The following is an 18,168-nucleotide window of genomic DNA, read 5'->3' as shown; positions in this document are numbered from 1 at the left end:
GTTTATAGAGGTATAGACATGAGTATATAGTTAAAAAGCTGGGTATGGATATAGAGACATCTACACAAATCTGTATATACACATCTATCTGCATATACACACACATTTAAGTGCATATCAGTAATTTTCATGTGTGCATATATCCATACAAACATGGATATAATGTTTGTGTGGATATATGCACACATAATACCTAAATATATTGCTGCTGTAGCAATATATTTACATGGATATGTGCACGTCTATATATTACATATATGGGTCAACACACAGAACCACGTATGTCTGTATATACACCAGCACACACGTGTCTACGTGTGTGTATATACATTATACATGTATTTTTCAGACCAGCGTGGACACATCTACATACAGGTGGGTATTGGTCTCTCAGAGACTGATGTCAGGGCTGGAGGTGGAGGTAGAGCTACATCTGTATCTACATCTGCCCGTGTGTGACTGTGTGTGTGTGTCTGCAGACACCCCTGTAACAGGCGTACGTGGGTGTATGTGTGGAGCCTTTCAGAAGCTTTGTGCAGATACAACTGAAGGTGCCGGTGGGCTGCGTGCACCTCCACAGCTGCTGTCTGCAAATCCACACATCCCCACGTGTCTGTATGTCCCTGCATCTCCGCGTGTGTCCGTGCACACCGACACTTGCACGCTTGCCCACACACACTCCCCGTGCTCAGCCTTAGCACCCCAGCTCTTCCCGCAGCAAACTCCCTCCCATCACCATCCCACCCACCCTTTCCCTGGCAGCTGGGTCTCTCCAGGACCCGCAGCCCCTCGGTGCCGTGGGAGAGGGCAGAGGCGAGGCCCGGGCGCAGGCTGGGGAAACAGCTTCGTGTTGTTGGCCTCGTGGGCGTACAGCACCCGCGTGCGCCCCGCGCCCGCCGCCGCCGCGGAGGCAGAGCCACGCATGCAACGGGTCCGGCTGCGGGCAGGGCAGCTCGGGGCTCGCCTCCTGTCCCTGCGCCGCAGAGCCACGTCCGGGGCAGCGCGGGAGGAGCGCTGGCGCTCGGCGCTCGCGGTGCAAACCACACTCTTCTCCACTTTGCTCCAACAAAGCGTAAAGCAAGCGAACGGGCGGCGAGGGCTGCGCGACGCGCTCGGGCGCGCTTAGGATCTGTAGTCCTTCTTGCTGTATGGTTTGTTGCCCAGGATGCTATCGATCTCGTGGACGATGGAAGACGACAGCTTTGGAAGGACCTGCGGGGGATGAGGGCGACGCTGGGAGTCGGGATGGTGACCCTGGTGGGCGAGAGGATGCTCACCGCCTCCACCCCGCCACGTTCGCGCCAGCTTGCCGGCAGGGTGACCCAGTTAGGGAGAGCCTGAGTCAGGCCCAACCCTGCCCCCTCAGCCCAGCAAAGCCTCATCTTTGCTTCTCGCCTTCGTGACAAGCAAAACCTGTTGTGAAACCGGGTTTACAACCCCCTTTTCCCGCACAGTGCAGCACTGCAATGAGTGGTGTGGGAAAACGTTGCTCCTGCTGGGAGCACTGACCTGTATTGCTCCGATATTCTCCATCAGCTGGTCGGCGTTGGAGGCCCCCAGTAAGACAGAGCTGACACCCTCGTTGCGCAGGCACCAGGCTGGGACAGGAGGGAGAGCAGAGCTTGAGCACGGCCCAGATATCCCCAGTGTCACCCCCAGCTGTCCCCCACTGTCCCCCCTCCTCTTACCGATGGCAAGCTGGGGCAGGGTGCAGCCCAGACGCTCAGCAATGGCCTGCAGCTCCTTCAGCTTTGCCTGCTGCCGCCGGCCCTCTTCACTCAGGATCTTATCCTTCAGCCACTGGTATCCCTGGGGAGTGGGAAGGGGTGTTGTGGTGGGATCCGGGTGCACCAGCACCTTGCACAGGCAGGGTATCCCCCAAACTCCCTGGGTTGTGGCTCCTGGAGTTCTTGTTGGACCTTTGCAAAGCCCCTGGCCCTGCTCCCCCATCTCTGTCCCTCCCCGTGTGCCCTCCCAGACCTGGTGCAGCTCACCTTCAGCGAGGCACGGGAGTAGGGGGGAATGCCCCCATCATACTTCCCCGAGACAATGCCACAGGCCAGTGGGGACCAGGTCATGGCTCCAACACCTGGGGACAGAGCAGAACAGGGGGATGACACCGCTGCTCCCACCTCCTGCAGGGGCCGCGGCACCTGGCCTCAGCAGCACTGTGCTTTGGGGGTGCTGGGGAGGAATCCCCACTGTCATACCTATCTTGTGGAAGAGCTCAGGCAGCTGCACCTCCACCTTTTCCCGCTGGAACATGTGGTACTCGGCCTGCTCGCAGATGGGCGGGATCAGGTTGAACTGCCGGGCCACCGAGTACGCCTCCTGCAGAAGAGCCAGGACCCTCAGCGCCCTGGCCGACCCCCCCGAGCCCCCTGCCCAGCCCCCCAGCCATGTCCTGAGCGGCCACCCCGAAAAATAATTAAGGCTTAAGTGCATCTGCACACGCTTGGCTCCCAACAGCTGCTGTCTAATTGAATCAACGTCAGCAGCATCGCTGGGGCTGCTCCGCTGCGGCCGCCCCGTCCCCTGGGCCCCTACCATGATCTCCATGGAGCTCCAGCGCGAGGTCCCCCAGTACATGGCCATCCCCTGGTTGATGACATGGGTCATGGCTCGCACTGTCTCTGCCGGGAGGGAAGGAGAGAGGGGCAGGTGGGGTTTAGCAGGGGCTGCACTGGCAGAAGGGGGCTCGCACGGTGCTGATGGCCGGCGAGCATCCCACTGCCCCGTGCTGCGGTGGGAGCTGCCTGCTGTCCAGGGAATGCTTTCAGAAGAGCAGGATGGGGAGAGAGGGAGCAGCCACTTGGGATGTGCCAGGGACCGCAGCCGACCTGACATGCTCACACGGTGCCAGGCTCTCCCTGCATGGACAGCAGCCTCAGGCTTCTGCCAGTGCCCCCACGCCCTGTGGGGTTACCAGCACTGGCACTGCTGCAGGGCGAGGGACTGATGCATTGCCCACACACAGAGACCCACAGAGGGAAGCCTGAACCCTGTGTGAGCCTTTCAGGCGTCTTGGGGGGAGCCAGCCCTGAGCCATGCAGGCTGGGGCCAAGCCAAGACGTGCTCCTGCAGCCAAAGGCGAGCAGCGGGGAGGGCAAGGCACCAGGGCACACACCCCAGCATGCTCACAGCTGCCCCGGTGGGGAGGGACCCTGCTGTAGACCCTGGCATGTGCCAAGGGCACCCCATGGCAGGACCCTGGGGGGTGGGAGCCTCTCTGCTTTTTGTCCTTTAAACTGCAGTACAGTCTGAAGGGCGACGGGGGTGTCTGTGTTGTGCTGCTGCTGCCTCTGCATCTCATGGCAGGGTTTGCTTGAGAGGGGGGAACAAGGATGGGGGATCACAGAGGAGTGGGGGCTCTGCCCCGGGAAACACCGCTGGGACAGGCAGCGGCTGGCGGGCAGAGTGCGGGCAGGGAGTACCTTCTACGATGAAAGTCCTGGACTTGGAGGAACTAAATGGGTCCCCTGGTGATAAAAGAGAGATTTAGAGAAAGTGGAGTCACTGCTGCTGGGACGGGGGCAGTGACCTGCCACCACACCGCCACCCCGCCCCGCCGCGGCCCGAGAGGGTCCTGGCGCCGGGCAGGAGGCGGCAGAAGTGTGACTGTGGGCCAGCCGCGGTGGCAGAGGAGCGGATTCTGCTTGGGAGGGAAAATGCCCTTGAAACACAAGCCTGGCGCAAACCAACCGCGAGGGCAATGAGAGGCAGCGGGGAGGAGCGAGGCACCGCGGCGCGCACCCACCTTCCATCGGCGTGTTGGGGTCGGGCCGGTTGGCAAACACCACGTCCACGTACTCCAGCTGCAGCCGCTCCAGAGATGCCTTCAGACCTGCAGCAGGGATGGGCTGTCAGGTGTGCTGAGCCCCATGCTGCCAGCACTGGGGCAGAAGGTGAGGCACAGCCTGGCACCGGGGCCAGCAGTGCCTGGTGAGTGCCCTCATCCCTATCCCTACCTTCTATGATGTGTTTTCGGGACAGACCCCTCTCTGTCTCGGCCCTGCAAAAGGAAATGTGGGTGAGAGCCTGGGGTGATAGCCTGACCTGTGCCAGCTGCTCTGCTGGAGGGTGGGTGTTACCTACTTTCCTCCCCAGAAGATTTTGGTGGTGATGACCAAGCTGGACCGTCTGCAGGGAGAAAAAGGGAATCACTGATGGTGGCACCCACAAAGTCCCATGCTCCCTGCCTCCTGTCCAAGGCTGCTCTACCAGCTTTCCCCTCCCAGCCCATCGGGACTACAGTGATGGTTTTGCCAAATAGGGATGGTGTCTGGCTTACCTCCACCCTTTCTTCTTGATGATATTTCCCAGCACCACCTCGGCCCTGCAAGGGAAGGGGACATCAGCCATTAGCACCTGGCAGGTGCAGCCATGGGAGTGGTGACAGACAGCAGGGACAGTCCCAGACCTCAGGAGAATAAGAGGCAAATGCAGTGGCTGTGGGGACACACTCTGCCCCAGAGCTGAGCTGCCCCCAGTGCATGAGCTTGCTAATTTTAAGGGAATGCATGGACATATGCCAATGCCCTGGGTACAGCTGTGCTTGGAGGGTGCATGGCTGCATCTGCATGATAGAGGCCACCATGGGAAGCATGGGACTGCCAGAACCATGACTCCCGCCGTGAGCAAGCGCTCAGAGCCCCATCCTGGAAGCTGCTTTGCAGCTGGCAAACCTGGGATATTCCCATTGCCGCTGTGATTTGGTGGGAGTCGGGCTGTAGGGTGAGACAAAGCAGGGTACCTACTTGCCAGCAGCGTAGACTTCTGCCGTGTCGAAGAGATTAATGCCGTTGTCATAAGCTAAAGTCATCAGCTGCTCTGCCATCTGCGAGGAGAGAGAGGGAGAGCGGGGTTGGTGAAGGGGGTGGCCGAGAGCCGGCGCACACACGGGCGCGTGCGCACAGCGCTGGTGAGCTCCGGGGTGCTGCGTGTACCCAGGGCACAGCCAGCCCCACTGCCCCCATCCCCTCCCCGCTCACCAGGGGAGAGACAGGGTGAAGGGGTGCAGCCTTACCTCATCTGTGATCTGCCCTCCGAAAGTCACCCATGTTCCTGCAGGGGAGAGAGAGAGGGGTGTGCATGGTGAGTGTGGTGAGCAACGAGCGCGGCCACATCAAGGCCACCCACCCTGGATCCCCCAGCACAGCCCTGGCACGTGGTGGCCACAGCTGGCCCTGCCGCGTGCACTGTGGTGCTCCCAGCACGGCCCAGTCGCTTCCTATCGCGTCAGGAAAAGAGAAAATAATTTGACAATTTCTGGGCCGTGACTCAAAACAGCCGCAGGGCTGAGGAAAACCCTTTCCTTCCCTCTGCAAACATCACTGGGGCAAGCGGGCGCTGCCCTGGCCGGGGAGTGCCGGCAGCTGCTGCCGAACTGAGGGGATGCCGAGGGGCTGTGGCAAACCCTGGCACTTACCCAGACCCAGGCAGGACACACGCAGCCCAGACTTCCCGAGGTTCCTGGAAGACAGAGACCATTAGGAAAGGTGCCAGAAACCGCAAAATGCTGTCTCATACATCCTGCATGCCACCAAACAGACCGGGAGCGAGGACTGGGAGGTGTGGTGGTGTCCCCTGGTTCCCATCCCCACCTGGGATGGTTCCACAATGAGAGTCCCATCTCAACTGATTAATGAGCCATCCCAGGCTGGGCATCCTGCAGCTTGGTGGTGGCACTGCCTGAACCTGCGCAGTGATTCTGTGCCCGGCAGAGCTATTGGGAGAGCAGTGACCTCGTTAAAGCAGCTCCCCATAATGAGGCTGGGGTGCCCAGCTGCCCTGAGAGTGCCGCTGGCACGGGGGAATGAGAGTGGAGAAAGAGAAGCCAGCATGCTACTGGTCAGGACTGAAGCATCCCATACATGGCACGAGTTGTTGCCTGTTCTCTGCATCTCACAGGAAAGCACAGGGCTTGCACCAGGCGAGGGTGCTCGGGAGTGGAGCGACATCCTGGAGAAATGGAGCACCCCAGAAAATCCGACCAGCACAAGGAACTGGAGAACAGCTTTCGGGAAGGGGGCCAGGCTGGCAGACGCCTTCGCTGTGGTGATGGAGAGCCAGTTACTTGTTAAAAATGACAAAGGCTCAAGAAATGAGCGTTAAAATAAATAAAGTGTAGGTGAGCCGCGGCAGCTCGCCCGCGCGGGTGTCGCATAGCAACCGGAGGCACCGCCACCGCCGGCACCGCCGACACGGGCACCGGCAGCCGGGCAGGGAGTGGCTGCGGCCCAGCCACGGGCAACCGTGGGCTGCACTGAGTCAGGGCAGCAGCCCTTGTGCTGCCATGCTATTGCCCAGCAGCTGGAGGCACCGGCTCTCCCCTGTCCTGTGGTGTTTTTAGAGCAGTTTGTAGTGGGGATAGGTCGTGGCCGTGGGCCAGCGGTGGATCAGGTCCTCATGATCGGGGTTGCCGTGCGGACAGGAGAGCACCTGCCTCATCCTGGGCATTCCAAGAGCATTGCTGGGGGTCCCCTGGGCAGGTGGCCATTGCTGCTCTTGGCTGCCCAGCCCAAAAGTGTGTTGACAGGCTGCCCAACAGAGATACTGGCAGACCTTGGGAAGGCCAAGCATTCCCCTACACTGCTATGGCCTTCTTATCCCATCCACTTCCTTGGAGCATCCCCCTGTGCCACTGTCCCTCCAGCAGCCGTGAGTGAGGACTCCTGAGCTGATCACCCATTGCCTGGGAGAGGGTATTGCTGATATGCTCCTCCTCTGGATGAGGACATGACTGAGGGCAGGAGCACTGAGCCCTGAGGATGCCACCGTGCACTGTCCCAGTACTGCTGTTACCACAACAAGGGTTTGGTGCTGGAGAGCTGGGCAGAACCGGACCAGCCCCCTCCCCAGTACCCAGGTAAGGGGACTTGGCTGATTTGGATGGCACTGGTGGGTGCCAGCCAGACTCACCCCAGCGCTCTGCTGACCTTACACACTTTGTTGCCTAATGCTGGCACATCTGGGCTTCAGCGGAGGCACGCAGCCACTGCCAGCTGGACCATGGCGTGCAGGCTTATCTGGGGGGGGCCCTACCCTGTCCTGGGGTCCATCCTCATCTGGGGAGAGCCCCAGCCCCACGCCCAGGTGCACACTCAGCCTCAACAGGAGAAGTCCTCAGTGCTCTGCCCCAGAGCCAGGACATGGGGTGTGTGAGCCCTGTGGGTGCTGGCTGGGGGTGCCCCACATGCCACCCCACGTCCAGAACCACCATGGGCAGCCAGAGCTGCTTGTGGCTCTGCACTCACTTTGCCGGGCACTGAGTCCCCGGCAGCACGGAAAGGATGCCATGGCAGCCCGGATTAACGCTACCGTGACTCCCAGACCCCCCCGGCTCGGCAGCCAGCCCGGCTTGGCAGACACTGAGGATGCTACTAATCCTACTCTGAATTTTAGGGTCCCTTCTCTCCCCCATCCTGAAGATTTTACGCGCGGCTGGATCAGAGCTGCCCTGAGGGGACAGGAGCAAACAGCGAGGAAGCGCACGGAGGCGCACGGTCAGCACTTTTAGCGACGAGAAAGCGACAGAGCCGGACGCGAACCGGAGATAAGCGGAGCGCCCCGGACCCCCAAGTCCCCCCTCGCCACCCCGATCGCAATGAGGAACACAGGGAAAACCCCAGGAGCGCCCTTTTCCTACCGGTATTTCATCCCCGGCTGCTTGACGCTGGAGTCGCTGGAGGAAGGCGCGTTCTGCACCGAGAGCTGCCCCAGGCTGCGGGCCACCATGGCCACGGCGCGGAACTTGCCGCGGGTGCCGAGGCTGGGGCTGCCGGCATTCTGTCGGTTCAGCCGGTCCTCGGCGCTCCGGCTCTTGATGCTGTGCTCGGAGCACACAAAGGAGACCTGCATGCTGCTCCGGCGGGCAGCAGCAGCAGCGCCAGCTGCCTAAATTTAGCCGGCGCCCCGGGCGAGGCGGGGAGCTCCTCCCGCGCGCCGCCAACGTGACGGCGGGGGGCTGCGGGGCGGCGGGCGAGGAGCGCTCCCGTCAGCCCTCCTGCCCTCAATATTTGATGAGCTCAGGAAACGAGCGAGCGGCACGCTCGGGCAGGTGGGGGCAGGAGAGGCAGAGACGCTGCCGGTGCCCTCCGGAGGGTGGCCGTGGCGGGGAAGGATTCCCCTGCGCCCCGCTGGGCATCATCCCCTCGCTGGCACAGCTTCGCTTTGGGGCATAGATTCTCCTGCACGGGTCCGCAAGTAAACCCTGGGCATCCCCCCGCTGGCCGTGGAGGGGCAGGATTCCCCTGCGCCCCGCTGGGCATCATCCCCCCGCGCTGGCACAGCTCCGCTTTGGGGCATAGATTCTCCTGCACGGGTCCGAAATTAAACCCTCTGGCAGCCAGGCGTGCGCATCGCCAAACCCACGGTGGTAACGATGCTGACGGCTCTCCCGCGGCAGAGCAGGATTCCTCTGCGCCCCGCTGGGCATCCCCCCGCTGGCACAGCTCCGCTTTGGGGCACAGATTCCCCTGTACGGGTCCAAAACTAAACCCTCTGGCAGCAAGGCGTGTGCATCGCCATCCCCGCGGTGGCGACGATGCTGATGGCTCTCCCGCGGCAGAGCCAAGCTGCTTGCCCAAGTTGTCGCCCTCGGGGCCACAGCATCAGCAGCACATGCCCCTATTTTCCCCAGTGAAAGCGAAGTCGAGTGAGGCGAATTCCAGCCTAGCACCTCCTGCCGAAGCAAGGACACAAGTCAGCCCACTACGGCACCGGCCACGTGCTGGCTGCCAGCACCTGCCGTGCCCCTCAGGATGGAGCAAAATGCAGCCACAAGGCTTGCAGGAAATTATGCACATTTGCCCCAAACCTAATGAAAAATCTTGTAATCTCCTCCGCTTCCCTCTCTCACAAAGCTCCTTAGCCAGTAATCCTGCTGGCACCAGTGCCAGCGGCGGCTCCAGCGCGGGGGGGACCTGGCAGCATGTGTCAGCCCCCAGAGGAGGAGAAACCCCACAAATTTTGGTGGCAGCAGGGATATGCCCAAAGAAGGAGCACCTTTGGGGTGCCTGTGCCAGCTGCTCCCATCAATAAATAATGTCCCCATGAATATTAGATGGGCTCTTGCCACTGTGTAAATGTTACCGCGGTCATTGCGAGCAGAGAGGAATCTGACCCGCGGTGCAGCACGGCACAGTGAGGAGCCAGCAGAGCTGCCAGCTCCTGGGGCTTCACTGCAGTGGGGGACAAGGGGCACCCCTGTACTGTCACTGGAGAACAGCCACTGTCCTCAGCCCTGGTGTCCCCCAAAGCCTGACCTGGCAGTGCTGGGCCCTGCACCCCATTGCCTCATGTGCAATGCAAAGGGAGAGGTGTGCTAGGCAGGGCAGCCCCATCCCTCTCAGGTGCTGTGGCCACCTCTCCAGCTGCCTGGAGTGTCCTCCTGACAAGGACATTGGCTGAAATCCTGATACACCTTTCACCAGGACCCACATGCAAAATTAATGATGCACCCGCTCTGTGATGCACACCCATCTGGAGGAGGAGATGCAAACCCATCAGGCAGAGATGTATGCCCGTCTGATGGAGATTTACACCCCTCACGGGGAGAAGAACCCCTGTCAGGTGAAGATGTACCCCTCCAGTCAGGCAGAGGTGCACCCGCATCAGATGGAGATCTACACCTCTGAGGCAGAAACAGCTCTTCGGTGGCTGTTTGCTCTAGTGCCTGATGTTTAAAGCTCAGAGTGTGTTTGCATCTGCAAATGCCCAAACAGCAAACAGGAATGTCAAGCGAGAAGCTCAAAGATCACCAAGCAGGAAAGTGCTAACGGCGCCTCTCCAAGGGCATCGGCTCCTCCCAGCCTCGGCACGGCACAGGGGAGCCGAGGTGAGCTCAGGTGAGAGCCGCTCTCCTGCCGAGGCGTCAAACCAGCACCGAGCAGCGTCCCCTGTGCCATCATCCCCTCACCTCGGGCCTGGCCGCCCTCGCGGCGCCGCCTTACCTGTACTTCATGCCGGTGGCGCGGGCGGTGCTGTCGGCCAGGGAGAGCCCGTGCATCCGCAGGAACTCCTCCAGAGTCTTCGCCCGCGCCGCCGCCCGCACATCCCGCAGCCGCCGCAGCTCCAGCCCGTCGGCCGCCCGGGGGGCTGGGGGCAGCCCCCACTCGGGGCTGGGCCGGCTGGCCACGCTGCGCAGGCTCTCACTGTAGGTCATGGAGAGCATCCTGCCACCCGAGCGGCGGCTCTGCCGGCCAGCCACGCCGCCAAACACTCCGTGCTGCTACGGAGAGAGCTGGGAAAGCACAACATGGGCTCCCTCGCCGCTCAGGGCACGGCCCTGCCCGCATTGCCATGGCACAGTGCTGGCACCCACACGTGGGCACCCTAGCAAAGCCAGTCTTCAGCGGAGCAAAGCCTTGGTGTGAGAGCTGAAGCACAACAGGAGAAGCAGCAGGACAGGGATGCGGCACAGCTTGAGGCTGCAGCGGTGCCTGCCACAGCTGCCCCATGCCACAATGCAGCAGTGTGGCCTGTGCCCAGCTGGGCTGGCTCCCAGCTTGTGCTGGGCCGCACTGGTTTGCATCCCTGCGTGTCCCTGGAGCTGGCTGAGGCACGGCGAGCAGCGGCACAAGTACTGCTGGTGAAAATCTGGCACTGTGTGCCAGTGGGCAAGGAAGTTGGGATGGGAATGGGGTCTCTGTGGGGCTCCCTGAAAGGCTGGACACGGCAGAGGGTCTGTGGGCACCGGGTGCTCGCTGTGCCTGCGTCACGCTGCCGCAATGTGCGCCACCACCAGCCAACACCTTCCCCACCGCCGCGGCAGCGACCTCCCAGCCGGTGCGGCTGCTGAAAATAGCCTGCTGCAGGGTGGGCTCTCACACACCCCAGCCCTGGCTGTCTCTGTGCCTGGGACCTCACTGGTGGCGGCACCCGCTCCATTTGTGTGCCTCGCTCCGCAACTTCTCTCGTTTTCAGCGTCTGCAGGGAGCAGGGACTGGGGCCAAAATTGTGGTGTTGGTGCCAGAGTGGCCGCTGGGGATGTACTGTGACACATCTACACCGGCATCAGGCTCCAGCCAGGCTCCCACTGGTGGTTTTTTCTTTCCCTGTGAAGCTCAAATTGACAGCTGCAGGAGCCAGAAGTGAAGGGCTCTCTGCCATTGAGGTGTGACCTCCAGAGGAAAGGAGAAGGAAGCCCAGAGGATATGGAGTAGCAGCTGGCCAGGCATCACCAAAACCCTGAGGGTCCTCCAGTGCTGCCAGAGACCACTCTGTGCTCCTCCTGCTCTGTAGCAAGGCCTTGAGAAAGCCAGGAGACATGGAAAGGAAACCTTTCCCTCTGTTGTGGCAAAGCCAAACTGAATCCTGGTCATCAGCCTCTTCCTGCCACACCTCAAAGCTGGAGACAGCACCCAGCACCTCCAGCACCAGCCCTTCTCCGTGCTGGTAGCTTTAATTAGGGCAATGCCAGTGGCTCCTGCTGGGTATGGGCACCTGGTGGAATCTCCTTGTTCCCAGTGGGATCTCCTTGCCCTGGTAGGATCCCCTCACCTGAGAGCAGCAAGGAGAAACCTGAGCTGGCTGCACCGCTGCTCTACAGCAGCCAAACAGCTGCAGCAAGCAGAGCTGGGGGTTTGTTCTGGGCTGCTCTGAGGAATGGGGTGGGAACTCACCGGCTGCCCTATCTCGATACTTCCCTGATTTTCAGCAGAGCAGAACCAGAGTGAGCGTGGAGGTGATGGGTGCATTCATGGCCATTTGACAGCAGAAATCCCAGTGCTCCTGGGATGAGTGGCAGTAGGAAAAGCTGTGCCATGCCCAAGCAGGAGAGGCTGCTTTGCGAGGAAGGAGCAGGGATGGGGAACAGAGCACGGGCTCTGCGGGATAGCAGCACTGTTAGCAGCATCAGGGGCACAACAAGTGGGCGACAGGCAGGGCAGCTGCCCGGAGAGATATCTGCCCAGCTTAGCTTGCCAAGCTGGGAAACTGGCAGCCTAAAGCCAGGAAGACCCCAAACTCCAAAAGAAAACCACTCTAAGCCATCAAATCCCGCACGGAAAATCTCCCCTGCTGCCCGCAGCCGCTGCCCCGGGGCGATGCCCATCCCTGCCCATCGCCCACCGTGCCCAGCCCCGACTCACCGCGCCGGGGAAGCTGCTCAGCAGCAGCAGCAGCAGCAGCAGCAGCGCAGCTCTGGGCGGCCGGGCTGCCCCAGGGCAGATATAAGAGCGGCGGTGGCCGCGTTGTTTTGCATTAGGGGAGTGTCGGAGCTTGGCGTCCAAAGCACTTGGCGGCTGCGCCGGGCCCCCAGCGTCCGGCTTCTCGCCGCGCTCCATTAGCCCTATTAGGGGATTTTCTTCCTTGCGAAGGGGAGTTAAATTATTCATGGCGCCTCACTAAAAGCCCGGGGATGTGCCGCTGCTTTATCAACGCTGGCACCGCCCGCCCCTCGCCCTGCGGTGACAGGTCCCCTGTCACCGGCACACGGGGCGGTGGGGACGGCTGGACACTGGGGACATCAGGGAGCGGAGACGGTGCCCTGAGGCAGACACAGCCCTCCTGTGGTCCCCGCGGAGTCAGACTGGGCTGTGGCAGGACTGAAAGCAGGCTCCACCAGGAGGGAGCCCCGAAACGGAACCAGGTGATGAACACAGGTGGCTCCTGCCTGTTGGCCTTGGGAGCCTTTTGCACCAGATGTGTCCAGTGGTTCAGACCAGTTTGGCGGCCAAAACTTGCCCATTGCTGGGGCTCAGCAGTGCTGGTGGCAGCACTGGGACAGACACTGTCAGTGCCACTGAGCCATCCCACTGCCAGCCAGCCTCACATCCTCCCATCATGTGCGGGATGGAGTAGGGGGGCTACAGTTTTGTCAAGGGGAAGCCCCCAGTCCCCCACCCCACGGCAGCCAGGCCAGACCCAGTCCCACACCACTGGGCTGCTGTGGCCCTGGGAGCGCTGGAGCAGCAGCTGGCAGAGCATGTGGGGAAGTGCCGCCCTCACTTCAGACAGTAAAAGGGTGATGGGGGCGAATGTTGCCTCCTGAACCACTTAATGAGACTGCTCCTAATAGCAGGAGCCATGGACCAGCTGGCAGGATTCCCAGAGCTGCTCTTGGGAAAAGCTAAGGGCTTCTCCAGGCACAGCACTGGCATGGGACGCTCCCCCCAAGCTGAGCTGAGCCCCACACCCCACAGTGGCTGTCCCCCACAGCCATGTGGCCACACTCTGCCCGTGAGAACAGTCCCCCCACCCAGCCACACCCCAGGGTCCCCACACTGCACTCCTGAACCCACAAGAGATGCCACACATGTGATGCCCATCCCAAACACAGGAACCCTGGCACACTGGGCAGGGCAGTGCTGTGCCAGCATTATCTGGGCATGGGCAGGAGCCACAGCCACTTGCTGGGGGGATTTTGGGGAGGGGGAAGGGCCTGGTTACCTGTAGAACTGGAGCTGGCGCTTGGGGCTCCCGTATCTCGCGCTTCCGACAGCAAAGGGGAGAGAGAAGAAAGATGCCACAAACCCCGTTAGAAAGGAGCAGCAGGAGTGAGCGGCAGAGTCAGTGGCTGTGGGAAGGGCCAGCAGCACCCACCCATGTCACAGCACAGTGGACAATGCAGCAGGCACTGGCATGACCCTGAAAGTGCCCTCTATGCCCATAACGGGCACCAGCACCCCAAAATGCTGCTGCTGCTGAGGATTTTGTGCTGGAAGCTTTTGCATAAAGCATGCCAGGACAGTTTAGGAGTATCAGAGCAATTTCAGGGAGTGTGGTGGTTCTGGATTGCCACAGGCTTGTGTTTGAAGCCCCGCAGAGTGCCCCCAGCAGTGCCCTGCAGCCTTACCTGTAAATCATGCCTGGGGAGCCCGTCTGCCGCAGCGAGAGTCGCGCTGGGGAGTCAGTGGTGGATTCGGGATACATGGAGCCAGCCTGGGCTCCCCGGAGCCACTCGCCGCCGCCTCACCCCTGCCACAGGGGAAGAGGAAAGGAGGAAGAAATGAGTTTTTGAGGAAAGGAGGAAGAAATGAGTTTTTTGGGGCACGCGCACCACGGCACTTCCTGTTGCGGATCTGAGCCGAGATGTGGCACTGGCAGCGGTGTGGGCACAGCAGCTCACACCCTGACCCACTGATCCCAAAACCGTCCCAAAACCCTGTTCCTCTGGCTTCCCAGCTTGGCTGCTCTCTCCAAACTTCTGGGGGTCCTGAGATCTCCGGAAATGGTGAGGAAACATGGGCCTGAGAAATGAAACATTCTGAACACCCTGAAGCTGTCCTTGCGGGTCCCTCTGAAAGGGACAAGCTAAGGGGAGGAAAACACTCTGGCTTTTCCTGCAGCCCGCACGTGACTGACTGTGTGCACAGGGGTGAGGGAGCTCCAAGGGAAAGGAGGGCTCACCCCCAGGCACCCCTGACCCTCCTTGTCCCTGTCCCCATAGCAGGGGCATCCAGCATGACTCCCTGGGAGCCGTGCTCCAGCTCCTGCAACACTGTCAGCAGTTCCAAGTATCACAGACAACAATGACACTTCCCTACAGAACTGGGGCTGGGATTTAAATTTATCCCTTCTTTCTTTAGGCCGGTGAGATGCCATCTTTACACTGCAGATCACAAGCTGCTCTGATTCCCAGATGGGCACTGAGAGCTCTCTGGGCTCCCTCCTGGCTGCCATGGGCTCAGCAGGAGCATGGCCTCACACAGTGTGCTCATGACCTGGCACGCATCCCGCCTGCATCCTGGCACAGCACGCCTGCATCCTGCATCCCTCCCGCATTCTGGCACGGCATGCCTGCATCCTGGCACTGTGTGCCTGCATATTGCATCCTGCCTGCATCCCAGCAGGGCATGCCTCGCATCCTGCATCCACATCCTGCATCCCTCCTGCATCCCAGCACAGTGTGCCAGCATCCCGCATCCCTCCCGCATCCTGCATCCCTCCGGCATCCCGGCCGGCGTGCCTGCATCCCGGCGCAGCCCCTGCAGCCCACGCAGCCCAATGGCAGCAGCTGCGGCAGCCGAGCCCATCCCCGCGGAGCCGCCCACCCGCCCAGCGCAGCTCCCGGCCGGGCTGCAGCCCCCGGCACGGATCCCCATCGCCCTCCTCCCGAGCGCTGCAGGAGCGCAGCGTCTCCTCCTGTCTCCTTCGGCCACAGCCGCGCTGGAGCCCAGGGAGCCTCGGTAAAGCCGGGTTTATTTTCCAGAAGTCAGGAGGGAGCTGCTCTCTCCCGAACCTGCTGCACTGACCTGAGCCCGGAGCAGGATCCTGCCGAGCCCTACAACCAGGACCTGGCTAAGCCCTGCAACCAGGACCTGGCTGAGCCTCCCCAGCCCTTGTGACCCCCCAGCTTCTCAGGGTGCTGTGAGTGTTGGTCCCACAGCTCCCACAGCCTCTCCTGGTGCCTGCAGCACCGCCGGCTCAGCAGCAGCCACTGGCCGGGCACTGTCCTGCCCGCTCATGCCAGCTCAACGTCACTTTGTTGGGGTGGCAAAACAAAGCTTAGGGAAGCTGTCCTGCAAGGGGGACAGCTGGACCCCCTGTCCCAGCACAGCCAGGCAGCTCCTTGCTTGCACTGCCACAATCCTGGACTCCTGCGTGGCTCAGGACTGGCTGATCCTGTATCCCAAGGGGCTCTGGTTCCCCCAGGAGTGCAGATCTCTGCAATTTTCAGCAGAACCTGGTAGCCCTTCCCTGCTGCCTCTCAGCAATGCTGTGGGGACCAAGTGCAGTCTCTGGCAGTGCTAGAGGGGCTTTGCTGGCAAGCACAGCTGGACCACAGGCACATGGGTCAGGGCTCTGCACCCTGAGGAGCCAAAGCGTCCCAGTGTTTTGGACCAATTCATCCCTCTGAGCTCTCTGAGCCAAAGGCATCACCAAAAGTCCAATCCCCCCTGTGTCAGCAGCTCAGTGCTTCCCTGAGAGACTGCTCCTGCACCTCCAGCTTCCTCATGGCACAACTCAGCTGTCAGTCTGCAACTGCAGGAGTTTCAGCAGTGGCCCGAGAGGGGAGAAAAGTGTTTTCTTCTGCAGGATGCACCCAGGAGTCAGGTGAAGGACACCCTCACAATTTGTGCTGCCACCAAGGTCCATTCCCATCCCTGGCAGCACAAAGGGGTACAGGAGTGTGCATGCTGCGACACGGATGGTTTATGGCTGGGAAGCCCCCGGGAGCTGGGCCAGCATGGGGGGAGACCACACACTGCAGCCTGCCAGACATGCTGCCATCAGAGTAGGGGCGGGTGAAACTGGACATGGAATTAATGCAAACGTAGGGACGGAACTGCTGCTTCTGGTGAGCTCAGTCCTCCAAGAGTGAGGCCCTGGGGCAGGGAGAGCTGGGGGACCCTTGCCATGGGCACCCCAGCATCCTGCCCAAGTCAGGTGAGTGATGCAGGTAATGTCGCATCTCCCCACGCCAGGTGCCTGTCCCCATATTTCTCTGTGTTTGCAGCACGGTGAAATGCCCCCTCCACGCCAGGGGGAAGGTGACTTTAGCTCAATGACTCACGCTGCCCTGCCCTGTCGCCTCGGCGCCTCCTGCCACCTCCTGCCGTCACCTCCGTGCTCATGCCCCGTGCCGGTCCCGTGCCCCCCCTCCCGCGGCTGCACCGGCGCCGCAGGGATCCGCAGAGCAGCAGCCCTGCCCCTTCCTTTGGCCCGGGAGCCTCTTTTGCGGCGCAGCATCTCCCAGCCCACCAGGGCCCTCCGACCGCCCGGGTGGGCTCCCGCGCCTTCCCCAGCCCATCATCATCACCATCATCATCGCGACAACGCGGCAGGCGGGCGCTGGGGACTCAGGCGCGACACGTGAGGTCGCCCGTGACCGCCGAATCTCCGGCACCGGCGCTGCTCAAGCGTTGCCCGAGTCAATGACACAGCCCAAAAGCACCGGGGTTATTCCGGTTTTGCCGTCACGTACACCCAAAGTAACGGGGTCCACGCGGGTCCCCGGTGTGTGACACTGCCGGTTCCCCGTGTGTGACACTGCCGGTTCCCCGTGTGTGACACTGCCAGCTCCCCACGGTGCCACCACGGCTGAGCCACGGCCCCGCCGGTACCCAGCACCGCTCCTACCTGTCTCCGGTGCTCGGACGGAGGGCGATGCGCGGTCGGGAGGCGCAAGTCACCGAGACAAACCCGGCTGCGGGCTCCGCGGCTCTCGGGAAGCGGCGCCGGTGCCGAGCAGCTGCTAGAGCCGGCGGCAAACGCAGCGGATGGCGGTTCCTACCCCATTCCCGCTCCGTCCCCGGGAAAAGGCGTCTGGCGGAGGGGGGGAAGCCGAGCCCAGCGCGCCCCGGGATGCGGCAGCACCCAAGGATGCTGCAGAGCCGCTCTCACATCCTGACTCGGCAAGTTTGGCTCCGCCGGTGGCGGCAGCCGGCTCCCGATCCCGCCGGTGCCTTTAACCGTGTCGGCGCCGCAGCCCGGCACCGGCAGCGCGTGGGCGAGCGAGCGGCTGCCACCAGCCGCCCCTGCGCAGCTCAAGCGGGGGAAGGCTCGTCCGGGGCCACGGGGAGCCTGGGCAGGAGCTGCATCATCACTGCCTCACATCGCGCCGCGTGTGTTTCTCTTAAAATAATCAAATACAGCGGCGGCAGTGATGCTGCAGGGCTGCCTCCAGCGCCAGGGTCACCCGGCTGCCGCGTTCTGCCACTGGACACTCATCCCCCTTGTGCTCATCACGCCTTCTCAGTGCCTTTGGCTTTTTTGGCTATCTTGGGTAAAAGAAAACCAGCCCGGAGCGTGCCACCTCAGTAAGTGGAGCAGGCTGGTCCCTGTGGCAGTGCGACTCAGTGATCCCGCAGTGATAACAACACCAGTGCAGCTGGATCTCACAGGAAAACGAGAGGCCAAGCCAGCAAAAAGGGGCCAGGGGTTGGGGCAGGCTGCTCACGCAGTGGCGCTCTGGCAGCCGTAAATTAGGAAAACCTGGTTCCTCTCCCTCAGCTGAGTCCTGTTCAGCTTCGTGGCAGCATCTTGGCACTTCCCCTGCCATTTCAGCACGGTCCTGGCAGCGATGGGGCCAATAACACAGTGCCTGCTCCAAACCATGCTGACACCGACAGCACCACTCAGCACTGCCAGGGCGCCCACTTTCCATGCCACAAGCACTTCCAGGAACAGCCAGGAAAGGTCATAAACCCCGTCCCATTTGGGGATGCTCCCAGCACCAGCCCATCAGCGGCTCTGCTGCCCCCACAGATGGTGGGAGCCATG

The 18,168-nt window shown here is 61.7% G+C and overlaps 1 protein-coding gene across 4 annotated transcripts; it reads right to left on the bottom strand.

The window, feature by feature from the left end:
* Nucleotides 1-322: 322 nt before the first annotated feature.
* On the bottom strand, nucleotides 323-17,325 carry KCNAB2 (potassium voltage-gated channel subfamily A regulatory beta subunit 2). 4 transcript variants are annotated; one of them, XM_063177051.1, is made up of 16 exons: nucleotides 17,026-17,323; nucleotides 13,799-13,920; nucleotides 13,393-13,434; nucleotides 5,429-5,472; nucleotides 5,027-5,064; nucleotides 4,758-4,837; nucleotides 4,292-4,336; nucleotides 4,096-4,140; nucleotides 3,969-4,012; nucleotides 3,758-3,844; nucleotides 2,548-2,633; nucleotides 2,211-2,331; nucleotides 1,995-2,089; nucleotides 1,689-1,809; nucleotides 1,510-1,598; nucleotides 323-1,212 (listed from the first exon to the last, which is right to left on the bottom strand). In XM_063177051.1, the coding sequence occupies exons 2-16, from the start codon at nucleotides 13,873-13,875 to the stop codon at nucleotides 1,123-1,125; spliced, it is 1,104 nt and encodes a 367-aa protein (XP_063033121.1). In that variant the 5' UTR covers nucleotides 13,876-13,920; nucleotides 17,026-17,323; the 3' UTR covers nucleotides 323-1,122. The 4 variants fall into 4 exon arrangements, with proteins under 4 accessions (XP_063033121.1, XP_063033122.1, XP_063033123.1 ...); XM_063177052.1 differs by lacking the exon at nucleotides 13,393-13,434 and having other exon boundaries at nucleotides 17,026-17,325; XM_063177053.1 differs by lacking the exons at nucleotides 13,393-13,434; nucleotides 13,799-13,920; nucleotides 17,026-17,323 and adding exons at nucleotides 3,435-3,479; nucleotides 7,649-7,902.
* Between the last annotated feature and the right edge of the window lie 843 nt (nucleotides 17,326-18,168).

The sequence above is a fragment of the Melospiza melodia genome, chromosome 26 (assembly GCF_035770615.1).
Source record: "Melospiza melodia melodia isolate bMelMel2 chromosome 26, bMelMel2.pri, whole genome shotgun sequence".
NCBI classification, from domain to species: domain Eukaryota; kingdom Metazoa; phylum Chordata; class Aves; order Passeriformes; family Passerellidae; genus Melospiza; species Melospiza melodia.
Note: the sequence above shows the minus strand (reverse complement) of the source record. Positions and strands in the feature narration are given on the sequence as shown.